Source organism: Acipenser ruthenus, chromosome 7 (assembly GCF_902713425.1).
Source record: "Acipenser ruthenus chromosome 7, fAciRut3.2 maternal haplotype, whole genome shotgun sequence".
In the NCBI taxonomy this organism is placed as follows: domain Eukaryota; kingdom Metazoa; phylum Chordata; class Actinopteri; order Acipenseriformes; family Acipenseridae; genus Acipenser; species Acipenser ruthenus.
The window spans coordinates 19,330,133-19,349,746 of NC_081195.1; the positions used below are offsets into that span (position 1 = coordinate 19,330,133).

General features: G+C 39.8%; 1 protein-coding gene across 1 annotated transcript in view; it reads right to left on the reverse strand.

Annotated features, from left to right (window-relative positions):
* Window positions 1-19,614, reverse strand: part of LOC117415906 (tolloid-like protein 2) — a 112,069-nt gene that overhangs the window by 19,981 nt on the left and 72,474 nt on the right. Inside the window, exons 8-16 of the mRNA XM_034026822.3 lie at window positions 17,405-17,529; window positions 10,449-10,564; window positions 8,644-8,746; window positions 7,693-7,809; window positions 6,929-7,074; window positions 5,873-6,068; window positions 5,634-5,759; window positions 4,807-4,967; window positions 3,858-4,038 (exon numbers count right to left, since the gene is read on the reverse strand). Coding sequence (XP_033882713.2) covers window positions 3,858-4,038; window positions 4,807-4,967; window positions 5,634-5,759; window positions 5,873-6,068; window positions 6,929-7,074; window positions 7,693-7,809; window positions 8,644-8,746; window positions 10,449-10,564; window positions 17,405-17,529 — 1,271 coding nt within the window. The remainder of the gene's footprint in view (window positions 1-3,857; window positions 4,039-4,806; window positions 4,968-5,633; window positions 5,760-5,872; window positions 6,069-6,928; window positions 7,075-7,692; window positions 7,810-8,643; window positions 8,747-10,448; window positions 10,565-17,404; window positions 17,530-19,614) is intronic.

Sequence of the window (19,614 nt, forward strand, 5' to 3'; positions counted from 1 at the left end):
TGAAATAATATCGAATATCGAATACACAAATAATAGTGTTTATAGTCTTTCTTTTAAACAACATAAATCTGTTATTTTATATATCAATAATAATAACACAAATATATCGTTTAAACTCACTCTTTCTTTTGACCACATGTCTAAATAAAAACAATCTTTATGTAGTTAAACATTACTACATGCATTTCGCATTCATTAATTTTTTTTTACAGAAAAAAATAATAAATGTTATAACTTGTTTCTTTTCATTTGCACACATCTTTTACAAAATCCTGACTGGTTTTAATATTCAATCTTTTCATTGCTAGCATATATATATATATATACACAGACAAAACCATGCGGTAAGTAGAACTCACCAGGATTCTCTTTTTCTTTTCAACCAATGGAAAACATTTTAATTCAGTTCAGCTTCCAACATATCGTGTGCACCTTCAAGGGCTCTTTCTCTATACTCTTCAGGTAAGACCAATTGGTAGATGACATTTCTTTGGTTCAAACACTTCCAAAAGAGTACACCATCCCTCAATTCAAGCCTGTCCCATTCTCTCAGAAACAATTTAACTTCTGGTACCTCTGTACTCATCTTTTTGAAGGTGGGCTTACTCTTATTTTCAATTAAATGTATAACCCATTTAATAGATGGGTCGTCTCTTTGCGATCGATGCCAATCTTCTTGGGTCATCCCTGGAATTGACTTCTGTCCTGGGCAACAGAAACTGTCAGGTATAGCAACTGCATTCACAGCTAAAGACTCAGCCAATGTAGGAAACCCTTGAGAATCCTCACATTCAATTAATTCTACAGAATGGCTCTGAAACAAAGCAGATATTGCTGTTTCAAAAATGTCTCATCTTCTCCATTAAGCACATGTTGCTTGAGTTCTTCAATCCTTCTTTTTTCTTGCAAGAAATCATCGTCTTCAAGTGGAGGCTCTTGGGGTCGCCTAGACAAGCCATCAGTGTCTTGATTGGTGTTTCCAGCCCTATACTTTATGTTAAACCGGTAAGTTGACAGAGCTGCTAGCCAGCGATGCCCAGCTGCATCAAGTTTTAGATGTGGTTAACACATAAGTCAGGGGGTTATTATCTGTTAGAACTGTGAATTCATTACCATAAAGGTAATTATTAAACTCCTCAACAATAGCCCTTTTTAGTGCTAAATACTCTAATTTGTGGGCAGGATAGTTCCCCTCACTTTTAGATAACCCTCTACTAGCATAGGCTATGACTTGAAACTTCCCATCCTGCACCTGATAAAGGGCAGCACCTAGTCCATCTCTACTAAAGTCAATGTGCAAGACATATGGGTGTTCTGGATTGGCAAAAGCCAGGATAGGTGCTGAGATCAATTTATCTATCAGAGTTTTGAAAACTAATTTACACTCTTTGGTCCATTGCTCTCCAAATGGTAAGCTGGAATCTACAGGAGTCAGCATCCTGACTTGCCGGAAGCACGTAGCTGCACGTATACAAAGCTACTCTCTTGTGATCTGCTACGTGGCAGGCAGCGATTGGAGAAACCCTGGCACCGGGCTGATTACAAGAATGAGTTAGATAGTACAAAGGGGATGTAACATACGGCCAGAGCTTTGGTTTGTTTTTGTGTTATGTATTGTTTTGTTGTGTTACAGAGGAGTGAGGAAGACCAGGAGCTGCCACCACAGAGCCAGTACTAAACCCTGAACACTACCTTCACTGCACAGCACAGACACGCAACATGATCCCCTGATTTTGAAGAGCACAGTTTCATGCACCATGGATTGGGATTGTTATTGCTGTGTATTTATTTGTTTGGGTTTGCAATCCCGCAGTGTACCCCGATACTATTGTTGGAAGAGGGATGGCCCTTTTTTAAAAATTTAAAATAAACACAGACGTTTTTGGAGATATATACTGTCTAGACAATCAATTTGTTCACCGCACCACTTGCAGCCTGTCACACATGGGCATGTCATTTAAAGAAGATTGTGTCTTAAACAAATCGTTTTACCTGTTGGTGCAATGGGAATTATGCTCAACAAAAATGGGTTTGAGTCAAGAGTCTGTTGAGCAGGGTTCTTCCAACCACAGCTTCTTTACCACTTAACACAAAATCACTGCAAATGTTAATCATAATAGTATTACTATGTTTTATTCATATAGCACTTTCCAAGTATACATCACAATGTACATAACGATACGATAATTTAAAAAAAACACTCTAGTTTAAAACACAGCCAGCCTCAACAGATTTCAGTGCAGCTAAAAATAAAAGACCCATAAAACATAACACAAAAAACAAAGACCACTCGTTGAAATACTTATCTAATTTTATTACAAACTACAGCAACCTTACAGTACCCTATAAAACTAATAAAAGGATTTAAAAAATATTATACAGTATATATAGTATTTGTTTTTAATTTAGGAGTGCCCAATTATTTTCTCCCCAATTTAGAATGTCCAATTGTGCTCTCTCAATGCAGCAATTCTCCACAACAGTGCAGGAGAACTGAAGGCCAGTGGGTGTCCTCTGATCCCATGACCAAGCCACCTGCTTCTTTACGCCTAGGTGCTTGAGAACAGATGTCGATGAGCTACACAAACGCCAGCTCTGCAGGAGAAACAGTCCTTGCCGGTTATGCCTTCCTAGACCAGAGATTTCACACAGCCAGGAACCTGCACTCTCCTGACTCTGACTCATCTTGAACACCATGCGGCTGTTCCTTTACCAGGTGAGAATACAGCCCATATTAAATCCTCCCTTATAAAGTGAGTCTATTAGAGATTTGCATGGGAAATCTCAGACATATTCACCGTTTCAAGGGTGAAGACACTCCTGGTGCTCTTGTACAGCCCCAGTGGTCATTCTTATACTGGCTTGGTGAATAAAGGTGTTAGCTAAACTTGAATAAGCAGTTTTGCTGTTAAGATTTAAGATACTTGTGAGTTGTTTATATATATTTAACTTGTTGAATATTAAAATTAAATGAGAAATAATAGACGTAATAAAAACAATATTGAGTAGATACCTACTTAGTACAGTCATACTATATGCATGCAGTAAAACAAGGTAAAAAAAACTAGCAAGTCTGCAGCTTTCCTGATGCAGTCATCTCTTTTAACAGATCACTTGGTATGAGAAGGTAGTGTGTCTTTAGCTATCCACATTGGGATATCTGTGTAGGGTGTATGTATACTGTAGTAATAATAACTGCCATCATGTTCCATATTCTGAACTTTCGCTTCATAAACATGGGTATTTATTACTGCTGGCTAATTGCACCCAAGACACAATGAAACAGCTCTTGATAAATATCAAATGAGTTTAAATGAACACAGAAATTTGTAATAATGGTTATAAATGCATGCAAATACCTTATTAAAATAGGGGTCTGTACTGTATGCCAAAAAAATGCTGATGACTTAAACAAGCAAAGGATGTAAGCCTGTATTTTCCTCTATGGGCAACTTTCATACAAATTGGCCACTCCTCAGTAAATTAATTACTTAGGCAATCTGCCCACACTAGAAAGTCTCTAGTTCTTAAAAGACACTTAAGACTTGAAACTGAAACCATAATGCAAGTTTGCACATCCTGTATAAGGAAGAATCACATTTATTTGATTTTTGCCAGTTCAATTAAAGAAACATGAATTTCAGGCCTTTCTTTTTCAGTCCCTTTGTTCTGAGGAACTCTTATGCTCAGTGTCAGTCTGCAATGCATGCATGCAAAAGATATGTTAACAGACTGCACTTGTGAGGTAACAGAGAGCTTGTCTCACCACACCAGAGGGATGAGCACTCACAGTTCATTATTTTAACATTATGCTAAAGTTCTGGAATAATCCTTGGCAACAACAAATGTTCACATACCAGAAAAAAAGTGGGCCTTGAAGCCTTTCTTAGACACAGTGTTGTCCGACTTGAACTCTACTCTCATGTTGTTGAACTGAGAGGTAATGACTTCGGGCTTTTCTGAGCCACAGAATTTGCCATGTAGCCTTGAATCAGAAGACAGCCCACTGTGCACCTCCACAAAGTCGTACTTGCAAACCTAAAAACAATATATGAATCATTCCATATCATATGACCCTCTTTGACTAAACTTGTGCAATGCTGAGCAACTCTTGCCTGTGTAGAATGTAAAACATTAGTTACAGAACGCTCCAGACATGCCCCTTGGTGGTGAAAATATTACATTTCTGACCCACATCTTGAGTAGACTAAAACCACCAGTAAACCATGAGATTTCAGAAATTGTTTAACTTGACTACGGATATTATTGGATTAGGAGTTAAATGTTTAACCGTTTAATGTTGATCTGCATATCAAATATAGAGGTAACATGTAGTGTTTATACAGTAGTGTCTGTCCAGTGTAAGGTTCTTAATTCAAAATGTAATCAAAATATGTTTTCTATATTTACATAATTGTTGCACACATGTAGTCTCATCCACATTAATGTAGTGCATCATAAAAAAAAGCAATAGCATGTTAATGGAGGGCTGCTCACAATGGATTTTTGAAGGGATACTAAAAGTGTAATTCTAAAGTGGAAATGATTAGGAAATTAAACAGAATCTAACATTGTGACCCATATTTTAACAAAGAAATCTATTTTCTAGGAATGCAGAACAACTAGGATGGAACATTTATTACTTATTTACTCCTCTGGGGTAAAAATGACCACTACTGTTTAAAATATTAAAATAGAGCCTATCAGTTAATGGCTCACCAAAATATTTTAGCAACTTGATGTATTTTGGTAAATGCACTTTGCTACACATCAAAGCATACAGTTTATGAATACGGCACTGCTTACATCATTGCCTTCCAGTTCGAAGATCTCAAACTGCAAGGAGATCCTGTACTGGGCAGGAGCCACAACTTGCCACACACAGTTTTTATTTGTTGGGTATTCCTTCGGCCACCCAGGGCTTGTAATGGTGCCATTGAGCTTGGTGATGAAGCCACCACATGCAGCTTTAAAGCAGAGGAAAATGGATAAACATGTCAATAACATTATCTAGAAAAATGTATCACAGTAAAACATTGCTATAACAAATGCTCAATGGACAACCTGAAAGAGGTCTAATACAATGGATTCATGAGAGCACCACAGACAGACAACCCCTATTTTAATGAGATCTTTAATACCGGGTTAACTGTTATTAATCTATTCACTTGTTTATATATGTCTCTAAAGGCAATTTGTGTTGTCCCGGCCCAGTCCTTCAAGGTTCCAAGGCTGAGAATGTGTTTACTTTGCAAGAGCAGGGTGATGTACTGTATTATCATTTTCATGTTTAAACTGTTTCCAAAAAGCAGTGCAACACAATGTTTTCTTTTTTTTTTTGGTCGGACAAATACATTTCCTCTTTAATGTTAGTTTATAGTATGGATGTTTACATATTTAAAAGGTCGCAGCCTTAAAAATGATACATAGCTAAAAGTTACAGGGGAAAAAACATTGAAAAAGGCAATAGAATGGTCAAAAATTGCATCTGGTTAAAGGATTATAGAAAAAGATCTGGGTGGCACATTGGGCCAGTTTACTAACCTCTCGCTCCTGGGGCTTATGAGGAGAAGCTTTCAGGCCTGCTTGTTAATGCAATATTGGTGACAGTGAGTGACTGAATTTCCACATACCTTCACAGCTTCGCTTATTGGGAGCAAGCTCGTACCCAGGGTCACAGGCACACTTGTAGCTGCCAAGAGTATTCACACAGCGCTGCTCACACCCGCCATTGTCTGGCCTTGAGCACTCGTCAACCTCTAGAATAAAACATTTTATTATAAACTGGCAAATTGTTGTCTGACACTGTAGCTTTAAATGATAATTTCCACTTTGTAAATGTCATTCCAATGAAAAAAAAAAATCATGGTACCTTTGAAGAAATTGGCTGCAAAGCCAGCTTTGTTAATAGAGCCGTCAGACACAAACTTCATCCATAGTTTGTTGGAGGTGGACTTGACATCGTCTGGCTTCACATACCCACAGTAATGTCCGATCAAAGGACTGTCATCAGCTTCTCCATCACGGATCTCCAGATAGTCATAAGTACAGCTGTCATGTCTCTCAATCTGTAACAGAAGCATAATTACGCATGCACTCAAAAGCCTTTTAGTTGCATACTTTAGTCTAGGGTGTTTAATCACAACCTGCTGTCATCTAAACATGTATTTAAAGTCTGAAGCTGACAATGGAAATATGATTAGCAGATACATATCTTGTGTGCATACATTTAAGTGAAGGCATAACTTATTCTTGGTCCGAGCAGAAACTGAAGTTCCCATCAAAATTGATTGAAATTCATAAAATTCATAATGGTACAAACTGAAGTTACGTTGATATAGTCCTTATTCAAAATGTTTCAAATTTAGAAGTGTAACCTTATGATTTATAAACAAGGTATGCAACTGAGACAGCTGTGGGTTCAATCACAGTTAATACTTTCCAATTCTGCAGCAGTGTGCAGGGCTTTACATAGTCACTGAACAATAGCGACCAAAAAAAAAAAAAAAGAAACTGACAAAAGCAAACTGAAACCATAAAACTTTACTTTCACCAGATACAATGCATGCCACGCCGTCATGAGCTTAGGGTCACTGGTGCAAGACACAAAATCAATAAGCAGTTTAGAGGAACATTAACACAATGAGCCAGATTTAAAAATGCCTTTCCACCAAAATGCTTTTTATAGTATATTATTGTTTGTTAAAGGAAAACAAAACCAGTAATGTTACATGACTAGTGATACACAACTTTCTTAAATTGCTCGTTACTAGTTTGTGCGGTATCTGACCTAAAATCTCTGTCGACCGAAGAAGAGATTATCAAATCTCCAGCACACTGAAGTTGACAACAGCAGATTTAATTGCACTAGTATAGCTGTTAACACAAGCCAACAGAAATGATAGGATCACTGTGGACTGGGTATTACCTCAAAGGCTTGGAATGCGAGTCCCACATGAAACCCCTCTGATACAGTTATTTTCCAGATGCACTCCTTTGAAGGCCGGTAGTCATCTGGATAGTTCGGGGACTGGATCTGCCCAACATCCTTTTTGATTTCCCCTCCGCAAATAGCTTGATCATAAAGGACACACTTACTGTTACACCCACTTCCTTCAAGCATATACAATCGGGGGGGATCATTGACACAGACAGACGACGGACAGACAAGCAGTGCTTTTTACTCTTTTCAGGTTTTAATGCCCATTAAATGGAGATCTTTGTATATATCCAGCCCTGATATCATCAAACAAAACTTAAAATCAACTAATAATTATTTAAAATAAATAACTGAATGCAGTATTTTTGGCACCTGTATTAATATGAAAAATGTTTTAGAAACAAAAAAAAGTTTTAAAAATCCACTAGATGGCAGTGTCTCTATTTTCTTCTTTCCTATATACAGGATGGTTCAAAGGCATTTACGTCTATTTCAATTCAACCATGAAGCAATTTAGAGTATAAAAATAGCTACTCAGAAGAATAATGTTCCTCTCTGATGCTAATTTGATTCTTGCTAGTTTAGGGTCCTGATTTAAAAAATGTTCACCCTTAAGCACTGATCGTATCTGTTCCTCCATCTGTCTGTCTTGATATTTCAACTTTTATCATACACTCTTAGCCTCCTATAGACACTTCGGATTGCTTTTGTCTATAATCCGACAAACAGAGACTACACCCTGCTATGCCTACCTTCGTACACTGCGAGGAATCCCTTGCCCAGAATGTTGCTGCTGCTGCGGAACTCAATCCAGAGCCTGCTGTCGGTGGAGAGGATTGGTTCTGGAATTTTATCTCCGCAGAATCTCCCTAGAGGGACAAAATCACTGCTATCATCTCTCTACATGGCTGAGTACACTATTACAGGATTGTATTCACCACTGCTTGCTGACGCAGTAATTAGATCGCTTGCTTATCCAGGTTACCAAAGTTTTATTTTCGCCATTTTGTTTTGACCTACTTACATATATATTATTGTTAAAATCTCCTCCATTACAAAATAAAAATGGCCAAAGATAAGTAATTTCATTACTTACTATTATATTACTTATTATATTACTCAAGACTATTTCACAATTTTTAAAGTGGTTTTAGCTCACAACACCATTTCATAAATCTTACCTGCCACGCACTTTCATTCACTGGTATTAATATTAATTATTTTAAGTACTGTAGCTTTACATATTTATTATCCTTTTTCTTTTTTGGAGTGCACTAACCCATTCCCACATCCCCCCAGGTCACTAAAAGTTTCTTAACCATACTCCACAACAGTCATTCTCATAGAGTAGGACACAACCATTAATAGTTTTTAAAAGCTTTAATCCTTTTATCTTCCATTTTTTGACATCAGTAACGGTAGATGCCTGATCCAGTAATCCTTTACCTGATTACCTCACTGTGCCCATTACCTGAACTCAAACATGAACTAATGCACCCTATGTTCTTTTTTTGAGGGATTTGTTCATTTAATTAAACAAATTTATTTGGGGTTTAGTCTGTGCTTGGAGGTGCTGCAGAGCAGCACAATGAGATGTGATAGTGTCTTATTCTGAAAAGGTCATAAAACTGTTATATAATACAATACAAATATTACAAATCTGTTGTGCATACCAGGAATAACTGGGCAACATTAACCCTTACCCAGTAGTGGGGCTTTTCTCCAGTATCCATCCCGTACTTCTATGTAATCATACCAGCAAAGACGGCTTTTGAATAAATCCATTGTGGTGAAGTTTAAAATAACCTGAAACACAGACAATATGTTTAGATTTTGTTCTTTTCTTCTTGCTATATTTTTTGAGTAGTGCACTACACACAGTACACAGCTCCTAAAGTGATTGTAGCTGGCAAGTGAACTCCAGAAATCTTACCTGTTGTGCACCTCCATTCGTTATATAGGTCTGTAACAGGGCGAGCAGCCCTGTACAGGATTTGTTTATTTTAGAACAGGGTTTCCCCCTCCGCCCGTGTTATTTCGTTTTAGTTTTGTTTTTCTCTCACTCCTCTCACTCACGCTCTCCAATCTAACACCCACCACGAGCTGGAGAGCTGCAGGCTTTTTATACAGGTGACCATCTCCCGATTAGCAACAGATTAAATCACCTAATTAATTCGGGAGATGGCCACCTTCTGCATGAGTTTTCTAAATACTGTGTGAATGGGGCTTCCCATCCACGCTACTAAATAATAACAAACAAACGTTACGCCGTCACATTTATACATAAATAAACAAACAAACAAATAAATACAAAATAACACGGGCAGAGGGGGGAAACCCTGTTCTAAAATAAACAAATCCTGTACAGGGCTGCTCGCCCTGTTACAAGGTCTCTAATGTTTTAAAAGAAACATGTTATAATACACATGATATCTGGCATTGCATTAGGTTGAAAATCTCTGTTTGCAAGCCATTTAAGACAGTGTTGTACGTGCTCCCTCGCTATAACACGGGTCTCGGGAAGGGGTGGAGGTGCCGCGGGACACATAACAACACACATCTGACTAAAATACAAAATAAAATAACTCCCTCTCTATAATGCACGTATAGTGAAGAAAAAATGTAACTTTCCGTAAATTAACCATGCATAAAGCACCATGTAATCAAAAAAAAGGTAACATTCCCACTTGTGGATTATTTTAAATTAGCAGTTTTTAAACTATAAATAGCCTGGCTAAACGGCGGTCGTGAGTTCAGTTCGAAGCAAAAGACAAGCAAACCAAGTGCGAGAAGGAGAACGGGTCGGGAGAGGGGAAGAGGGAATGGGCTCGCCCCAGGTTCGGCTGCCGGAGCGGGGCTGAAGCAAAGCTGAAGCGTCTCGTCTCCAGGAGAAAGCTGCAGCTCCTCTCGCAGCAAAAAAATAAATACATTAGGAAAGATAACCATGTAATAGGCCTAATATTTATTTAGTTATAAAACGAATGCTGAATAAGTGCCAGCGCAGCTTTTCTTCAGTTCAGATACTGTATCAAAAGGGAGAGACAGAAACAGAAGTTAGACTGAGAAGTTGTTTACAGTTTGGACAACACCGGTACTGTATGTACTGTAGAAATATTTCATGAATCACTAGTATAGGGAATTGGGGGACATGCTGTAGGAGCGTTATATCCAAGGCGCGTTATAATTGAGAGCCTTATAGTGAGGGAGCACTGTACTTGGAGGGCGACATTTTCCCCACACCTTCAATGGCTTCTTTCTTGTCATTAACTAACCAGCTGCTTCCCTTCTTGACTGACATTCAGCCAGTAACAGGCTTCCAAGGAAGTGCAAGTGTAATAGATTTCATGACATGGAAATGCAGCCTTTTTGTTAACCTAATGAAGTACCAGATATCATGTTGTAAAATGAATAGTTTCTTTCAAAACTGCACATTTAAGACCTATGTAGCTAACGGAAGTGCAACACATACAATTTATTGAATTATTTTATAATTCCACGTAAGTCCTACCTTCTCCCCTGGAGTAACGGAGATCCTCCAAACGCAATGTGAATATGAAGGGTAGCCGTTTGGAAATCCGGGGGCTGAGAAGTTCCCTGTCGTATCCTGAAGCGTTTCTCCACACACTGGAAACCAAATGAGATGACACTTCAGACTGTAAGTCTACACAAGTTATTGAACAGAAATGAAATTACACTTCAGACTGTAACACTACACACTGTATTGAGCAGATTCTTTGTGCTCCCTTAAACAGGAAACCTATCCTCAAATTCGAAGGTTATCAGCAAGAAATCTAGCAGCAACAAATAAACACCCAGCTCAATGCATTATGTTAAACAGCGAATGTTCTTAGGGTGGGAGTGCTTTAACCATAACTGTACTTTGAGTTGCCTATTCTTAGTGTACTGTAGGTAACATACTGTAGTGTACAAAATAACTGGCCAAAGCCTGCTTGGTAACATAATGCTCAGGGAAGAACCATACTACGCGAACCCCACCCATACCCTGTCCTCTGTTCACTCTCTTCCCATCACCCTCTGCAACCCCTACTATTCTACCCTCCTTCTCCTCCATCTCGCTCCTCGCGGACACCAATCTCTGCTCCCTGCTCCAGAGCCATAAACCCACCACATGTGCTCTGGACCCCCTCCCCACTCACCTCTTCCAGGCTGCAGCTCCTGCTTTACTCCCATTTATTTCCTTTTTCCTCAACACCTCTCTGCTCTATGTCTGTTTCCCCTCTGCCTTCAAAAAACCTGCATCACCCCCATCTTAAAAAAAACCCTCACTGGATCCCTCATCCCTCCAGAACTACCATCCTGTCTCCCTCCTCCTGTTCCTCTCTAAAACCTTTGAGCGAGTGGTACACCACCAGCTCTCTCCTTTCCTGTCAACACATTCTCTGCTCGACCCCCTCCAATCTGGTTTTCGGCCGGCACGCTCCACTGAAACTGTTCCGCTCTCCGTCATAAACTTTCTACTCTCTGCTTGTGCCGCCTCCCTTCTCCTCGACCTCTCTGCTGCCTTTGACATAGTTGACCACTCTATTCTCTTGTCCTTCTTTGCTGACCTGGGACTCTCTGCCACTGCTCTTGCCTGGTTCCCCTCCTACCTCTCCGAGCGTATATACCGGGTGGCGTGGCTTTGCTCACCCTCTTTCGACAGGTGTACCCCCAGGCTCAGTACTGGGACCCCTCCTGTCTTCCCTCTACACCCACTCCCTGGGTCCCCACATCTCCTCCCATGGCTTCTCATATCACTTCTATGCTGATGATGCCCAGATCCTCCAGTATCTTTACCTGTCTCTCTGCCATCTCCTCCTGGAAGCACTCTCATCATCTCAAACTCAACCTCTCCAAATCAGATCTCTCTATCTCTATTCCACTTCAATCCATCACCCTCTCTCCCTCCTCATCCACCAAGAACACTGGTGTCACCCTTGACACCCCCTCTCCTACTTTCAGCATATCTCTACTCAGGCACGTTCCTGTCACTTCTTCCTCAGCAACATATGCAAAATTTGCCCCTTCCTAACCAACTACTTCACACAGTTCCCAGTTCAGGCCCTGGTACTGTCCTGCCTCGACTACTGCAAATCCCTCCTGGCCGGCCTTCCTGCCTCTGCTACCCGTCCACTCCAGCTCTTCCAAAACTCTGCTGCTCGTCTTGTCTCCTCCCTTCCTCGCTTCTCCCACACTACACCTCTGCACTGGCTTCCTATCGCTGCTCACATCCAATTCAAAAGTCTTGTACTCGCCTATCGCTGTCTTGACCTTTCTGCTCCCCCCTATCTCCATCATTTCTCCCTACACCCCCTCTCGCCTCCTCTGCTCCTCCACTAGCTATACCCCCCCACTCCGCTCTCCCGCCTCCAAAGCCCACTCTTTCTCCACCCTTGCCCCTCAGTGGTTGAACGACCTACCCAAGGATATCAGGACTACTCAGTCCCTGACCACCTTCCGGCGCCTCCTCAAGACACACCTGTTCAGACAGCATCTGTAAACCTCACAACTCTCGACCATACTGGACTATATAACACCCAATTGTACCAGTACTTGCATCAGCTTGTACTTGCACTGAATTGCTCCATACCTTGCCGCACTCAACTACTGCTCCTAACTATAACTGCTTACTTGTATTTGATTTTAGTCTTATAGGTAACCACTCACATTTTTGTAATTGCTCTTATTTGAAATCATTCTCATCCATTTATTATACTTACTATGTGTTCTTACTGGACTTTACTCATACAAGCAAATAGCTACTATAAGTTTTAACTGCTCTTAGTCAAACTTGCTCTTACTTAATTTACAGTATTCTTTATGTTGTTCTTACTTGAATTTGATCTTATACTTTCATAACTGCTCTTATCTGTATTATGATATTCTGTAATGTGATATTTTATAATGCAATACTTTATATACAGACTTTTTTTGTGTGATGTGGCAAAGTAATGCCATTCTGTGGTGATACCAAAGTCTTGCTGATGAAAGCTAAGGTTGGACAAGTTTTTGCGATTCTTGTACTGAAGTAATGTATATGTTTAAAGTCAGGGACCTCTACTCTTGATCAAAGGAATTAACTCTTTCTGAAATGTATACACTGTCGACGTGGAGTGTTACATTTCATTACTCATCACTGCAACACTCATGTGCTTAAGTTCACCCTCCCGACGGAAGTAGAACACAAACGGATGGAGTGTTGCCTTAGAATTGTCCCAATTAAATCCTTTGGAAGCGTCTTGGATCACAAAACTATAATTTTCTGCAGAATCGAGCAGACTGATGGCATGGTCCTCTTTCAGATCTTCTTTCAGGCACCTCAGGAAGTTGCTTTGACTCATGGTGATGAAATGATGCTTCTGCAGGCTCTGAAGTTTCTGAACCAGGATTCTTTTGAAATCCTCAACCTTCTCTGTCAAAGTTAGCAGGTTGGAGCAATCAACGTATACCCACTGATGGAATACAACATTGTCAACTGTATCCAGACCTTCCAGACCATTAAAGTATTCCTCTAGGAGTTGACCACCAGGACATTCTTCACAAGCACCTGTCCTACAAGTTTCTTCCTCAAGGAAGCACACAGTCTTACCAAGGAAGCTTCTGTAGTCCTCCTGAGCACCACACGCCTTTAACATCAACTTTACGTTCTGATGGTACATACAGACGCACACAGTGTGAGTCCCAGAAGCCCTAGGCTTTATACACCACTTGGTCTGCAGAGCTGCAAATGACGAGAACCCAATCTTCTTGTCGGGGTATCGCTCTTGGAAGGTACAATGGGCCTCGTGAAGGTCAACATCCATTAAATGCTTCGGCTTCCTCACTTTCTGTATTACCTCTGGACATATGTGACTCACTTCTTGTTCTTCATACAAGACTCGTACGCAGTCTTACAACAAAGTCCAACCATGTTTAGGGTCAGGCTTTGCCATCAAACCCTTTTCTTTTTTTAGCTTACGTGCCAGCTTGACCTGATGAAATGACATGGACAAAAACTGGGACCATGACGGGTGCCAGAGTCAAAGAGCCAAAATCAGTCAATTAAGCCTCCTGGGCAGGCACACCTGAAAGTCTTTGGAGTTTAAGTCTTCAGTGGCAGGGAACCTCTGCCTTGCCACAATAGGCCAAGTCCTATTTCTTCAGGATGTGTCAGTTGCCAGTATGCATGGGCCCAGGACACTGGAGAGCCGCATGGAGCAGTGTTCAAAACCACATGGCAACCACACTGCATTGTCAAGATGGCAGAAGACATGCATTTATTTTGAAAAACAGTGAATTTTCCATAATTTTTTCAACACCAGACCTCACAACCAAAGGAAATTGTGAGATTGGAAACTGCATACGGTACAGTAATCATGTCATAAAGATCATGAAATGTTTTTTTGTGTTTTCTATCAGTTTATAGTTTTTAAAAAGCAAGTGAGGTTTTGGTAGTTTCAAATGTCTCACTGTAACAAAGAAATCCAAGTTCCGCACACAAGTTCATAACCCCTCAGCTCCAAGCTAGTGCCACTGTAAGCACACCCTGTCACTTTTTACTCTAGATCTAACATAAGACAATGCAAAATTGAAGAAGAACACCAGTTCGGTTAGGACTATGTGGTACTTTAGTCTCACAAAGTGGCCATAAGCAATGCTTGAATGCATGACAAATGCAACTTCAAAAATCTGCCAAAAATCCAAAATCCGCAGATACCAATATTTTTTATTCTTGTAGATCTCATCAACATCTATACAAAAAAAATCTTTGGGTGATTTTTCTGTGAATTATTTCGCCCTAAACTTAGTAGAAATACCTAAAAATTCTAATTTCAGAGGGGGTTAATGACCAGTGGGGGAGTAGAAGAGTGGCAGCTAAGGTTCTTACAGCAATACTAACATTTTAGAACCTGCATCTCCTACCATCTCCTACATGGTAAAGGGTTGGGTTGAAGTTTGAATAAAACTTGTCACTTACCGCCCATCTGGCAACTTGCCAAAAGAGTTAGGTGCTCCTGGTATTTTTTTCTCGAAAGCCCTATTCATTACGAGTCGAACGAGGTGCTACACAGGATGGTAGCGTTTAAGTTGAGCCCAGGGTGATTTTTCTTGTCAGGGTCACTGTAACAGGGCGAGGAGCCCTGTACACATTATTTATTTGTTTATTTTTAGAACGGGGTCTCCCCCTCCACCTCTGTGCAGATTATTGTTTTCTATTTGTTTGTTATGATTTATTATTGTATGTATATGACGGTGAAAGCCGTATTATTGTTTATTTGTATATATTTAAAAATGTGTTTATATATGACGCCGAAACGCAGCAGGTTTTTGTTATTGTTTAGTAGTGTGGATGGGTAGCCCCATCCAAACTAAAAACCTTGTGCAGAAGGTGGCCATCTCCTGAATTAATATTAAATGATTAATTTGTTGCTAATCGGGAGATGGTCACTTGCATAAAAGCCTGCAGCTCTCTGCACACGGGGTGGGTGTTAGGAGCGAGAGCGTAGAGAGTGAGAGGAGCGAGAGAGAAACGAAACTTAAAAAATAGTAACACAGGAACAGTGACAGCAATTGCCCAGCCTGACCTGTGTTGTTTTGTTTTGTGTTAGTGATTATTTTTGTTTAACATTTTTATTTTGCTCTGCGAGCACAGTCTTTTTCTGTTTGAACTTTTTATTTATTTTTGTTATTTAAATAAAACGGCGCGCAGCGTCTCTTTGTTTTGAACTGCAGTACTACCTGGTGTCAGTTTCCTTCCTGCTTCTGACCTGACGGCACCGCACAGCCACCCTGTCACATGTGGTGGCAGTGGTGTGATAACCAGCTCCTCCTGGACTCAGGTCAGAAGAGAGTACTGCAGTTTTTTTCGTTTTTTCGTTTTTTTTATTATTACATTTGGATGGGAGGAAAAAGGAGGATGGGAAGGAGACAGCAGCCGCAGCAAGTCTGCCTTACCTGCCTGTGGGGGGAGGAGTGGTGCTTTAATTATGGGGAGCCATGGCACATTTCCCCTGGCATCTTCCCCATATGGCAGGAGGAAGAGACGCAGACAGAGGTGAGGAGAAGGAGACAGAGAGGAAGGAAGGAACGAGAGGAAGAGGACTAGTTTTAGTTTTTAGTGGATATGTGTTGTTCTTATGTTTAATTATATTTTTACTTTTGTCCATGTATTTACACAATTTACATGTACTAGTACAAGTATTTGTAGAACCTATTCTGTCAATTACTCTTTTATGTTTACTATGAACTAAAATATCACCTAAATTGGCTTCACTTTTGAATGCTACAACTGGGGCCTTAAGAAATACTTTTTTCAATTTTTCTGAATTATGTAGAATCCGCAAGTGTTTCCAAACAATCTTAGAAATATTAGGCAAAAGTTTAGAGTAAGTCATTACTAATGGGACTCTTTTGACCTTTTTATCTCTATTTTTATAACCTAGTAGATCATCTCTTTTTAGTTTATCCACTTTTCTTAACTCTCTCTATAGTGCATTTCTACAAACAAGTAAAAAGACGTTAAATATTTGTGCCAAAGAGAAAAACAATGGAAGTTTGTTTGTCTTTTTCTGTCAAACAGGATACATCACTGAATCTCTGTAGTGTATTGGGTATGGGTTTAAATATAAGCTTATAATGTACACAGACACTGCTTGTGAATGCAATCCAGGACAACAATATAAATCTCTGTCGATGGCCAATGCAGCTTTAATCAATATCACAACTACGTTAAAATCGACTGGAACTTTATGCCTGTATTTATGTTTGAACCGACACTTTCTTAATGCAGTCTGTGATGTACCGTGTTTCCCAGTGAAGAAAAGCCTTTACAAAGTAATTATAGCTAACTCCATAAATCTTACCCATTTGGACTTCCATTAGCACACATGTTTCCGTTTTTACAACATGATATCTGTTAATACTTTAGGCTAAAGGAACCTCTCCATTTTTATGCCTTATTCTCTGGTTTTCTGTTTAGACTTGCACTTCCTGGGTCATTTCATCTCAGCGGTGTCAAAGCATGTTACTGGCTGAAAGCAGGTCAGTCAATACGGGAGGCAGCTGGTTGGTTAACGACAGGACAGAAGCCATTAAAAAAGAGGAAATGACCAAGCAAATGAAACACTAACCAAAAAAATAGCTTGCAAACAGAGATTTCTTTAAGGAGGTGCAGTACCACCACATAGCATGTTTTAAAATACAAAATACAAGTTTACTATAACATATGTTTCTTTCAAACAGGGCATTTGAGACTCCTAACACAAATGCAAGTACACAACCTGTAGGAGTTATGGAATGGCTTTGTTAGCTACGGTAACTTTAAAGCATAAAGTGAACTGAGTACATAAAGAGAACGGACCCCTGAAGAACAATGAAGCCACGCTGGAGATTGTGACTCATGGACAAAAAGCACGGTCACCTGAAACCTTTGCAAAGGAATAACAAAAATGTGCTATTCTAATACACTGCACAAGGTTCTCTCACCTGGGCATTTATACAGTTTCCTTGCTTGTGCGATGTCCCCCTGACTGAGGCGGATTCGCTGCCCGATGGGAGATCTCAAGCCGTTATCATCTTTTCGTGGAAGAATGGTGTCCAGAAAAACACCCCTGTAAGCAAATAACAGCAGGAACCCATCAATAGGGCAACATCCCATGCACATTATTTACGCTGTAAATAATGTGTGTTTGTAAACTGTTACTTTTTTTTCAGATCTGTCAGCGTTCTCTGTGTGTTTTGGTGCTTGTGTGACTAGAGCTGAAAGACTGCCTTTGTGTGAGTGCGTCACTGAGGGGGGTGGGAGCAGGTCTGACACAAGCAGTCAGAGATAGGGGGTGTTGGACCAATGAGCGAGGAAGGGGGAGGGACTTGGGTGTGTGCGTGGAGATGACAGTTTGAAAGAGAGAAGCGGGATCTGGCGGTGGGAGAATTGAGAGAGAGAGTTAAGACAGGTTGAGCCATTGTTCACTAAAACCTAAAAAAATTATAAATACAGCAGTTTCCTACTGCTTTGAACTGTTGTCTGTCTCATTATATCCTGGAAACCCCGCAGCTCAGCACTACAATATGTAAATAAATCCTGTTTGCCTGCGGCGTGTATGAACTTCAACCTCCATCTTGATCTCCTGCTTGTCACTCAGCAGCGAATGCACGTACCCACACTGCAGACGGCTACCCTGTCACAAGCATTAATACCCTGTAAGTTTCTAAACAAGGTATTTAGGGGAGCTCCCTAATAAAAGCTGAATCTCAAAACAATAATTGTGTGACTATAGTAATTGTTACAGCTGTGTATAAATGGTATTTAAAACAGGATTCATTTATCCGCCTTTTTACATATCCGCCCTTACTCTGGTCCCATCGCAGTTTGATACATGACGGATTACTGTACTTTTTATTACATTCGTAGGTTTTAATATTTTTTTTTTATTAGTGTAATGAGTGTCTTAATAAAGATTTTTTAATCGCATACATGCTTGTTTGTTTTTATTACTGTACTGGTGATTGGGGGACATTTTGAATGTCAGGTTATTGTGTGGGAGTTTATACCGTCCATCGCTTATTGCGGGTGAATCACGTTAACACAAACGCACCCGTTCTAAACGGTGGCGACTGTAGTCAGATTTCTCAAAGGCAGTGCAAAATCATGGCCTAATCGAATTATTTGGAAGTTGTTGCTTTAAACTTTTATCACCATTATTCCATTCTGTTGGTATCTTGAAGAGCAATTTGGTAGCAATTTAATTATTGTAATTACTTTGTAATAAAAGAGTTACACAACTAGGCAATAATAACAAACTTTGTTTTTTACAGTTAGTTGAAGAAACACTTCACAAGTCTGTTTTCTTACAAGTCAACTATACAGATGATTGAGAAAATTAAATTAATTGAAAAATTGAATAGGTAAAGAGGAATGTGTTACTGCTTTTGAAGTACTGCTTCTTAGAGGGTATTCATTTATTAATAATAATAATAATAATAATAATAATAATAATAATAATAATAATAATAATAATAATAATAATAATTATTATTATTATTATTATTATTATTATTAACCATAAGACAGATGGCTGCAACGTTTAGTTGGATTAAACCCAAATCTTTTTTTTATTCACTTAATTAAGTGCAGCACAATTGATTCAGCATCAACAATGTGGCTTGATAACCCATTCCATACACCTACCACTCTGTGTAAAAAAATGGCACCTACTTTCTTTAAGTTTCCAATCAATTTTTAACTGGTCTCTGTGTAGCACTACAATATTGACAAGGGTTCATTCAGTCAAGTCTCCTCTAACCAAACATGTAATATGTATTAACATGTTATCTAGCTAGCTGGGATCATGTGCTCAGTGGGGTGCCACAGGTTTCAGTGCTTGGACCCTTACTGTTTCTAATCTACATCAACGACTTAAGCCCCTTTCACACTGGCACTCCTACCCAGGTCCAGACCCAAGTCCTGGCTAACCGGGTCACAATCCTGCGTAGTGTGAAACCACGTACCTGGGTCGGGTTAACCCGGGTCCCAGTGACCCACCTCAGGATGTGGACTGACACGCTTTGACCCGGGTTGAGCGAGACATAATGCTTCACGGGCGTTTGTGAGCTGACGCAATAACAAACAGCCACGTCTGCGGTGAAAGTTTCACTTCTGCAAGGAACGTTTCTGTGTATTCTGTTTAGCCATATTT